General features: G+C 45.1%; 2 protein-coding genes across 3 annotated transcripts in view; one reads left to right on the top strand and one right to left on the bottom strand.

Moving 5' to 3' along the window:
* ccnyl1 (cyclin Y-like 1) overlaps positions 1 to 2,982 on the top strand; it is a 13,684-nt gene extending 10,702 nt beyond the window's left edge. The window contains exons 9-11 of one of the 2 annotated variants that reach the window (XM_031870041.1): positions 658 to 820; positions 1,026 to 1,110; positions 2,175 to 2,982. In XM_031870041.1, coding sequence (XP_031725901.1) covers positions 658 to 820; positions 1,026 to 1,110; positions 2,175 to 2,413 — 487 coding nt within the window. In that variant the 3' untranslated portion in view covers positions 2,414 to 2,982. Of the gene's footprint in view, positions 1 to 657; positions 821 to 1,025 lie in introns of both variants that reach the window. The other variant, XM_031870042.1, reaches the window with a different exon arrangement.
* Positions 2,983 to 5,561: 2,579 nt separating this feature from the next.
* Positions 5,562 to 10,222, bottom strand: fzd5 (frizzled class receptor 5). The gene has a single exon (XM_031870039.1). The coding sequence runs from the start codon at positions 9,513 to 9,515 to the stop codon at positions 7,758 to 7,760; it is 1,758 nt and encodes a 585-aa protein (XP_031725899.1). The 5' UTR covers positions 9,516 to 10,222; the 3' UTR covers positions 5,562 to 7,757.
* Positions 10,223 to 10,784: the final 562 nt, after the last annotated feature.

Here is a 10,784-nt window from a genome sequence, read left to right as displayed (position 1 = left end):
AGAGAGAGAGAGAGAGAGAGAGAGAGAGAGAGAGAGAGAGGCTGGGGAGGGTTTCTCAAGTGCTCTTACTGCTTCTACATAATGGCCCCCGGCGCCCACTCCATTAGTTGCCCCGGGAGACCAGACATCACACGCACACTCGCGTTCGCTCCTCGCCACCTTTGCTGACCAACAAAGCATCCTAGATGCCGTCTCCTTGGCGACCACCTCCCTTAGCTTTTCTCATGGCAGTGATGATGATGATGATGATGAGCGGGAGGAAGGCTGATGTTGGTGGTAGTCTGAAAAAAAAGTGTGTGTGTGTGTCCATTTCTTTGCTAAAAATCAAATCACCTGCAACCGCAGATGAAGCAAAATGTTTTCGTCGGGATCTCATGGGATTGGGATTACTTTAGTGTTTTATTGAGTATTATTATATACTATAAAACTGTAAAATACATTTTACAACATTTAATGCACCTGCTGGCCATTTGAATAACAATATGTAGCAAACGCTCATATTGATCTGGCAACACACCTCCACAGAAGATGACATTGCTTTTTAGCCCTCTGTTCTTCCTCGGTGTAATGTCCGATGGACGAGAGCTGTCGGCTAAAGTTCTAGTCGGACGTTTTTGTCTGCGTGGAATAACCCTCAGGTCTCTTTTCGCCCGCCAGGAACGAGATGGAGCGCCACTTCCTGGAGCTGCTCCAGTTTAATATCAACGTGCCAGCCAGCGTGTACGCCAAGTACTACTTTGATCTGCGGCAGCTGGCTGATGACAACAACCTCAGCTTCCCCCTGGAGCCTCTCGACAACCAACGCGCCCAGAAACTAGAGGTGAGCAGCCCTCTGCAGAAGCCGATCAGTTAAATTCAGTTCATCCCGGTTGGTCTCGTTATGATGCACCTGTAATATTTGCCTGTTTCTGGCCCACTGCTCGTCAGCTGATTCATCATGTTCTAGTTGTGCAGAGCTCTTGAATTAAAACACAACGCTCAATTTCTTTCTCTGTAACTGTGTCTCTGTGTGTTTGTCCCTGCAGGCCATTTCAAGACTATGCGAAGACAAGTATAAGGACCTGAGTCGATCAGCGATGAGACGATCCATCAGCGCCGACAACCTGATAGGTATACGACACTCCAACGCTGTGCTGTCATAGGCCGGAGCTCACCCCCACAGCAAAGGACCCCAACTCACTGGGTCAACGTAGCCGCACGGACAGGGTTCAGGCTTGAAATGCTACTGTATGACCTCAGCATTACGACCGTAGAGTGGCGCCATTGAAAGCTCCGCCACACAACTATTGTTTTCACAAATCCCTTATTTATTTCTCTCTCGTCCCTTATGTCCCGGAGCAAGTGTCCCGTGGGAGTTGCTCTACTGCCGTTATCTCTGAGGGGTGGTCCTGTCTTTGTATTGTCCGACAAATGTAATTTTTCCCCAAAAATATTTGAATTATCCCATGCAGCCTGACCGTTATTCTATGTTTTAGTTGTCACCAAATTCCATGAGATGACCAAAACCGACAATGTTGGTCCGTCTCGCTGTACTTTCTGGCTTCCCTACCCTCACTGTGGCACTCAGCCCCATTGGTTTGTACTGAGGACGTAAACATTCAACACGGCTCACTATCTAATTCTTGAATGCTTTTTGAGAGGCATGAAACGGGAGGAAATGGTGCATTTGATGGTCTATTTGTAGCGCTGGATTAATACACATTTGGTGCTTCTAGTGAGTATTTACAGCAGCAGGCCGGTGCATGTAGGATCGACTCTAAATACACAGTGTACAGTACACTACTGCTACTATTACTACAGTGCGTGTTCAAAGGAATTAAGGAACATGTCGCCCAGTGCAGCAATGTGGCTCATTGGTGTATTTTAACAGTTTTTGTTCAACAAAGGAGTATCAGGCCTGTGAGTACACAGACAGCGGATCACTTCAATGTTGGTTTTGGTCTCTTTTTTGGGGGATTTATTGACTATAAGAAAATATAGGATTAGACATATATTTAATAGGCTGATCAAATCGGATGCAAAAGCTGTTCCTTGTAGATCAGAGCTACTTTTTAAGAGTGTATAAAAACCGTGTTTACCATTAATTCCAGTGTTGTATGATTCTAGTAAATGGACACGTGAATTTGGATGGAGCACACAGCATATCAGGGTGTTGAACTATACATATTCCACAGGAGTCCAACCTTCAGTCAGCTGTTGTAGCGAGTCTGAGAATCCGGAGTGCTGGTCTGGGGTCAGTTTCGCTTTCCGGATCCACTTCAGGAGGTCCAAAAAAGAAAAAGAAAAAAAAGGGCCAACCTACAGATTCTGCATCAGTATTGCTTCGGAGCGGCTCCCAGTAGCAGTTATGGTGACGAGATATAGGTTGGGTCCACACGGTCCACACGGTCCACACGGTCCACCCTCAGTATAGTATGTGTACCCTGCCTCAAAGAGCCTGTGCTTGTCCCAGACCCCCCCCACCAGAGCGCCAGAACAAACTACATAGACATGGAAGGGGATGAAAGAGACTGGCAGGTACTCCCCTCCTTTTTGCTTACTATGTAGGCTACTTAGCTGTGAAAGTTGTCTTGTTTTTAATTGAAAAAAAAAAAGAAATATTTTAAATAAACACTAATCATGTATAACAAAGCCATGGCGTGGTCATTTCAAATTGTGTTTGTGTGTATGATCAATGTGTTGTTGTGTGTGCGGCTCGCTGCGCTGTCTTGGCACAAAGCTGATGTAACAGTACAACCAGTCTGCCACCAGTCACATGCCCGGAAACATCATTAAATAGTGACTCTACTTTCATGAAATGTCTTTTCAGAAGAAAAGGTTCATGGCCTTATCTGCTATTTCAGACAGATGATGACATTATTATTATTATTATCATCTTCTAATTAAGCTGATCATAAGGCGAGCTACGTCCGGATCTTTCAAGATCACTTTATTTCTCGGCTCAACACTTCCCTGGATTTGTTTTGAGTATTAGCCTTTTTAGCTATCGGGATGCTACCTGCTATTTATTTAAAAATGTGTTTTTTTATGATGCAAACTTCACCAAACGTCTCCAATCGGAATGCGAATAAACACACACTGTTGGTCATTTATTAATGTTTTTTAAGTAAAGTAAATGAAGAGTGCAGAAATTCTGAATTTTCTTAATTTTGTTGTTGTTTGACACAATCGTTAGGACTGTGATGTGAGACTGCCAAACGTCATTTTACGCTGTAGCTACATGCTTGTGTCCTGAGCTAATGGTTTTATTTATTTACTGACATTACAGTTGGAAGCAGTTACGATTCTCACACGTCAAAGTTCTGATCTCCATTTTAAAACCATTCAACGGCAGAAGTTTATCAAATATATTGTCTGTGTGTAACTATCATGCAGCTAATGTAGGAATATAATAAGTTGGAGCTAAACACAGTTTTTGAATCAATCCAATACTGCTTTCAGAAACTCTTTCAAGTTGGAGTGCTGCTGCAGAGTTCCATGTGACCTTATTAGGGCCCGAGCTACCGACAACGTCGGGCCGCGAAGGCCCTATTGATATTGTACCCGTTTGGGTAAACGTACGCATGGTTGGATGACTTGCCATGCATGAAAACTCACCAAATTTTGGGGACTTGTCAGGCCTGGTGAATATAGCATTCTGAAAAAGAATGCATCTTTCTGTGTTAAGAAATGGCTCTCTAGCGCCCCCTACAAGTCGGACCGGCGACGCCCCTCAGCCAGTATGTCCGATTGACTTGAAATTTGACACGCATGTCCACTGGAGCTAGAGCTACAAAAAAGCCAATCAGACCCCTAAGCTCCGCCTACTTAGATTTTCCGCCATATTGAATTTAGTGTAAAACACATTTCTGCGAACTCCTCCTACATGCTTAGTCCCATTACTATCAAATTTGCTGTGGATCATTACTGGATATACCTCATCAAAAGTTATCACAAGCTTTTTGATATCTCTTTTTGTTTACAAGATATGTACCAATAAACTTCTTAGGGGTGTGGCTTAATATCAATACATATAACTTCTCAACGCACAGAACTTCTTTTACATTATGCTACTTCAAGCCTAAACATACTTCAATTGAAAAAAAATGCAATAATTCATAGCGCTGCCTACTGGCTAAAGGAAATGTCATATTTTATACTTTTAATTATTCCTCCTAGCCAGGTGACCTGATGAGTCTAAAATTTGGTAAGGATAGCCTTAAGACATTGATGATAAAACGCAAAGAATATTGTGCGTTTTCGTTGAACGCTGTTGCCGTGGCGACGCATCGTTCGCCATGAAAAAGGAAGCTGATGGTTTAGTGGGTAAAGATGCTCGAAAACTCATGGAACTTTGTACATGTGTCATAGGTCATAGGAAGACAGAGTATATGGGTTTTTGGCTTGACCGTTTTAAATTACCTCGATAGCGCCCCCTACAATATTTCAAAAGAGCAGCCCCAGCGCTACGTTTCAGCTACATGTATGAAACGTGGAAGGCACATGTATCCCATGGAGACTTAAATATAAGTCTCTTGGGACCATGCTCTAAACCATACCGGAAGTCAGCCAGTTTCATTTATGTGTCATTTTTCCATAGAATTTGGCCTATTTCTAGTCGCTATACTTTAACGAATCTCAAGACCATTGTGATTAAAAGTTATCAAAAGCTTTACGTTTGACGGAATGGCTTAGCCGTAGCGGGCGGCTACTTTATGTGATTCCCCATGAAAAAAGCTGATGTAACTCAGCTGGACTTGTTCCAAACGGTCCCAAACTTCTCATGCTTGATAACACTCATGGACTGAGGATGTCTACAAGCTAATTTTCACTTGTACTCACAGCGCCACCTGCTGGCGAAAGGAAATCTGCATTTTGTGACAAACACCTCCGATTTACATTACTTTTACACAATGTGGTTTACATTTGACACAGAGCTACATGATGCATGTTTGCACGCGTTCTGTAGCGCCAGGCAGCGGATACAGGAAGCGTCGGACTATTTGCAAAGCATCATTTCCAGCATCAGGCGGTCCACGCGGGATTAAAAACGTCTCGCTCGCAGACTCGCCGTCCGCGGACGTTCTCGGACGCGCAGGCCGGAGTCCCGCGGCACCCCCGACGCGCTGCAGATTGCGAGGGCCCGTTCATCGCTGCTCGCAGCTTTAATTAGATTTATTTTTTTTGCATCAATGTGATGATGTGCCGTGATTTGGAAAGTATTTAATTAGCAGGATTAGCCAAAACCATGACATACACATACTGTGAGATCTAATTATCTGTCATAGGTCTGTCATTGATGATTCACAAATGTCTTGTTGTTTCATTGTATTCTGGTTTGTGATGTGACTGTCAGGCTTTGGTTTAAAGATGGAGGACGGCGCCAACTATTAATTTCTTCTGGTAGAATATTAGCACAAATTCCAATGTTCCAATACAGTGAGCGACTGGTCCGCACATCCGCGTTCTTGCACACTTGAACCATTGAAAAAACGAAAAACTAACTTGTGCTCATAAATTGAAACCTTAAAAAAGCAACATGTCACGCCAAATATAGAGAAACACACAGAGGTGCTGCAAACTCGAGATCAACTCAGTTTTAATTCCACAATATGAATCATAATCTACAATATTTTTTTCATATCCTTTCAGGAACTCTTTCAATAAGAGAGCAGATTTACACGTCGACAAAAAAGAAAAAGAAAAGCTAAATGTCAGTTTTTACCAACACTTGCCGGCATTCATCATCACTCGTACAATCACGTTCACTCGCACAAATCAGCCTAATAAATTAGAGATATCATCTAGCACGTGGACACGCAGCAGTTTAACAACACAACTGGCCAACAGCATTGAATGAAAACATCACCGACACTCGCAGAAAACAACAAACGCTTAATTTGCACCACGTGTCAGACGTTTAAATACTGTCTTCTGATGTGGGGACTTTTTGCACAAAGCTTTCTTTTTTTATAGTTCGTTAGTTTGTACTTTTGAACTCCGAAAAGAAACACAAGATGTGCCCTCTGAGAGGAGACGGAGGTTCCTTCACTTTATGTTGTCAGTGCTCCTGAAAACAGGTCGTCCACATTCGACCACAGACCCCTGCTTTAAATTTGGCTCTGCAGAATGTTGATACATACACACCTCTGGACAGATTTACATAATAGATAGTAGTAAATAGTGTTAATGCAGTCAATTGCGATTTAAAAAGAAAAGAAAAGCATCTTCCAAAAGTGCTTGTTGATGCTAAGTTATCAAAAATAATGACAAATGTTTAAGGTCCACTTTGAAAACCGATATTTTTTCTCAAATAGACCCCAGACCTATGGAAGCCCATTACCCCCAGCAAAAAAAAACTGACCTCTACAATATTGAACTTAAATATGTTAGATATTTTGCGTTTCTTCCTCTTTAGATTTTAATTGATTATCAATTAGTACTTTTCATCAATTAATTACTAAAAATGTGTGCACGGTTTCCAACTAATCAAGTAAGAGGAATACTTGGTTTCAAGTTGCAAACATTTAAGTCAAATTGTTCCAATAAAAGAACGTACAGTAGCGACAAAATGAGTACAAATAATACGTCTGTTTTTCGTCTTGCTTGTGGAAATGCCTGTCACCAAGGAGATGTCTTATAATCGACTAATTATTTAAAAACATCAGTGTGACTGCAAAATCTGTCCATGTCCATGGCATGAAATCACTAGAAAAATATCAGTAATGGTTGACAAAGTGAGGTCTTGGGACATTTTAGAGGTCCTTCAGTTGGTATCGGGGAGTCCACAGCAGCATTGTCAAAACACAAATCATAAAAAGTTACTATTCCAATAGAAGATTTCATTGTAGCTGCTATTTTTCTGTAAGTCTGAGTGAGGATGGGACTTATGGGGACTGAGGGTCTGTTGTCTAATGTTGACCCGTCAGGGGGAGTCCCTGATGTGGAGAACATAAAGCGGGCACCTCCACCTTCAACCAGCAGATGGGGGTAGAGGCCAAGTTCAGTTTCATCCCGCAGTTTAACCTGATCACTGCCCGTCGGTCCACACAACACCAACACGACTAGTTCAGAACCGAACCAACACAGGAGCCTAGAGGTCACAACGGTATCCACTACAAAGACTGGATTACTTTTTACTTTGATTACCTAGTCTGAAAAAAAACAACGAAACAAAGACGGCGTATCAGCACTGTGTCAGTTTGACGTTATAAAACACACCAGATACCACACGCAAACATGACATGAAACAGCATATTTATGTACAAGTTCATACAATTCAAATCGGACCAGATTGGTTTCTCTGGTGTCCTGCACTTAGTTACAAACTACACATACCACATAATACACCTTTTAACAGCAATTTTATACAATATGTACATAAATAAATATGTTTTTGTCTCTCAGTGCTCAGGATAAACCGATAGGAAGAAGCGTGTGTGGTTCCATCATGGATCCATGTAACTCTGTTAGGTTTGACGATTGTTTATTATACTTTTTCTTTTTAGTAAATGTCAAGTTTGGTCAGCTGCATCAGCTCGACTGCTTAGAGAAGCAGTTTCAACTGTTGGGAGTCCCTTTTCTCAAAAGTCAGACTCTTTTTAAATATTCTGTCTTTCTTAAATTATCCAGGTTGTTCATATAAATGTTTCTCTTTTTACGCTGCTCCATCGTGTTTTTTAAATTCAGTCACAATCGTCCGTTTTTTTGTGAGAGCTGAAATTCTTTCTCCATGTTTGGATACTTGAGTTCAGGTAACTCTTACCGCACCAGTCAGTTCATATGTGCGATGGAGCAGCTTTATGGTACATCCCCGATGTCAGCCCGGTCCCAGTATGTCCGGTTAAAGCGGTGCTGGCCTCACTGTACATGGAGGGTGGAGCGGTGGCTTTCTGCGGCCAGCAGGGGCAACATTGAGCCACAAACCTCCTCCAGGACTCCAGGGTTTTTCCTGACCAAATCCAGACCCCCGAGGTGATGCCCACCACCAAGCACATTAGGTACTTGAGCATGAAGACGGCGTAGTCCGGGCCCACGCCCGAGCGCTGGCGCTCCGACGGGCAGGAGCACGCAAGGGCTCGCTCCCAGCCGGGCCGGTAGTGCTGCTCGTAGACCAGGCAGGCCACCACAATGGTGGCGGGGACGGTGTACAGCACCGTGAAGAGCCCAATGCGGATCATCAGCCGCTCCAGTTTGTCCGTCTTGGTGCCGCCTTGCTTGATGATGCTCCGGATGCGGAAGAGCGAGACAAAGCCAGCGAGTAAGAAAAGTGAGCCGGTGAAGAGGTACACCACGAGAGGTGCGAGCACGAATCCCCTCAGGTTCTCCAGACTCTGGTTCCCCACGTAGCAGATTCCAGCCACAGGGTCCCCGTCCACCGAGCTGAGGGCCAGGACCGCGATGGTCTTGATGCTGGGGATGAGCCAGGCGGCGAGGTGGAAGTACTGGGAGTAGCCTGCGATGGCCTCGCTGCCCCACTTCATCCCCGCGGCCAGGAACCAGGTGAAGGACAGCACCACCCACCAGATGGAGCTGGCCATGCCAAAGAAATACACCAGCAGGAAGACGAGGGTGCAGAGAGCGGGGCCGGTGGTGTCGTAGAGGATGTGCAGCTGGTCGTTGCCAACACTGCCGCCGGCGCCGCACGCCACTCGCTCGTGACCCGCCACCAGGCGGATGATGTAACCCAAGGACACGAAGAGGTAGCAAGCAGCCAGGAAGATGATGGGCCTCTCCGGGTACTTGAAGCGTTCCATGTCAATGAGGAAGGTGGCGACGGTGGTCAAGGTGGAGATGAAGCACAGCACCGACCAGAGTCCCACCCAGAAGGTGGTGAAGGCGCGTTCGTCAGCCGAAAAGTAGGGCTGGTGGCAGGGCTGGGCGCAGTTGGGGAGGGGGCCGGTCTGGACCTGGCCATACAGAATATGGGACTCCCTCTTGATGGGGACCAGGGGGTCTCGACAGCGGCACTCTCTGTCGCACTGAGGAGGGCTGGGGGGTCTGGTCCGGCCTTTCGGGGTGGGCTTGGGGAACGGTGGAGCCAGGGTGGTGGCCTCGCTGCTGTTCTGGTCCATGCACAGGGTCTCGTCGCCCAGCTGGGGCAGCTGTTCACAGCTCATCCTCTCGGGCCACTCAAAGCCGTACTGGCTCATCAGAGGGGAGCAGCCGCGCTTGGCCCGTTCACACACGGACCGGCAGGGCGGCAGCGGCTTGCGGTAGTCCGGCAGGCAGATGGGAGTGTACATGCTGCACAGGAAGAAGAGCAGGTCCGGAGAGCAGCGGATCCGGACCAGGGGCCAGAACTGATGCACCTCCAGCCCCACCTCCTCCTGGGTGTCGTGGTTGAACAGGTTGGGCATGTAGGTCAGGTTGTAGCCGATGCCCCTGCACATGGGCACGGTTATGGGCTCACACACCAGATCCTTGGAGGCTCCGAACGTGAGACCAGGACACACGAACAGCAGCAGCAGCACGAGGAGCCGCGGGAACACCGGTCTGCACGGCGCGTGCCGCACATTAGATGCCATACAGAACATGTTTTAGAATTATTAATTTAGAGTATTAAAACAAGAAAAAAAATCAAAATAGAGGGTGAAGCAGCTTCAGTTCATCCCAGACAACTTTTTTTTCTTCTGCTGGATGGATCAGGACCAGAGTTTCATTCTGCTTCTCTCTTCCTCTTGATTACAACTATATAAATGAAACTCCTGGCGGTGAATCCAGTTTATGTTTGTCCGTAAAGGTCCACAGAGCGCCAGACCGAGCCTCTGCTGTCAATCATTCACCAGAGCTCCCGCAATCATTACGGAGAAAGTTCATCTCCGGTGGTCACGTTCCAATAAATTTAACGACCTTGTAACATTTTTACCAGCGCCGGTGTTTCCCGACGGGTCGCACGCGCGCCAGGAAAAGTCGCATCGTGAGCTGTCCGAGGAAGTGTGAGAAAACAAATGAATGTTTGAAAGTGAGCGTAAAAGAAAAACAATCTCCAGTCTCTGCGTCCGGAGCCCGGTGTGTAAAATCCACTTGACGTTTATTCCCTCAGTAACATGAACAGCTTTCAAGCACGGTAGTGTTTGTTTTTTTTCTTTTCAAAGTTACACAGGTGGCATCTCTGCTGCTTCTAAAGGAAAACAAAATAAAACACAGGAATAATCCGAAGCCTCCTTCAAGGGTAAAAACAAAAATCCAAACGTGTCCTGTGTGATCAAGTGCAGCAGCGTGCGGCTGCAGCCTTCACTGAGCCCCAGGACCGAATAAAGTCCGCCTGGAGCTGCAGCACCTCCTCATCACACACACGCTGCATTCAGGGGCTGTCGGAAATGTTATATTCGACCGTGAACGCACAGAGGAGATTTCAAGCGTAGCCAGTATGAAAAGGAAAATAAGCATTTCCTGCATGCAAGGAAACATTTTAGGAATAAGATAGAACTTAGTTTATCTCAGCTGTTGCAGTGCAAAGTAGGAACAATTATAAACGTGTAAAGAAGCTCAATGAGTAAGGGCTTAAGTTTCTCAAAAGTGATTTGATTTATAATGACATGCTCCAAACCAAAACAAATCAACAGCTCTGAGATAAAAGTAAAGACACTGTTAATATCTGACCACACATTTTTTCTCCTCAGTGATTACCAACAATATGCAAGTTTGTGTATAAATTATGGCAATTAAAGACACTACGAAAAGGAAAACAAATCAAGTTGAATAAAATAACAAAATTAGGAAAATTTAAGCAATTCAAAGAATAAACTATATTAAGAAATAGATGAAAATAACAGATGATACAGTTGTATTGCAGTTCTACT

This window comes from Anarrhichthys ocellatus, unplaced genomic scaffold, assembly GCF_004355925.1.
Source record: "Anarrhichthys ocellatus isolate YVR2014 unplaced genomic scaffold, GSC_Weel_1.0 scaffold51, whole genome shotgun sequence".
Taxonomy (NCBI): domain Eukaryota; kingdom Metazoa; phylum Chordata; class Actinopteri; order Perciformes; family Anarhichadidae; genus Anarrhichthys; species Anarrhichthys ocellatus.
The sequence above is the reverse complement of the archived record's forward strand: the minus strand, read 5'-3'. Positions and strand labels throughout refer to the sequence as shown.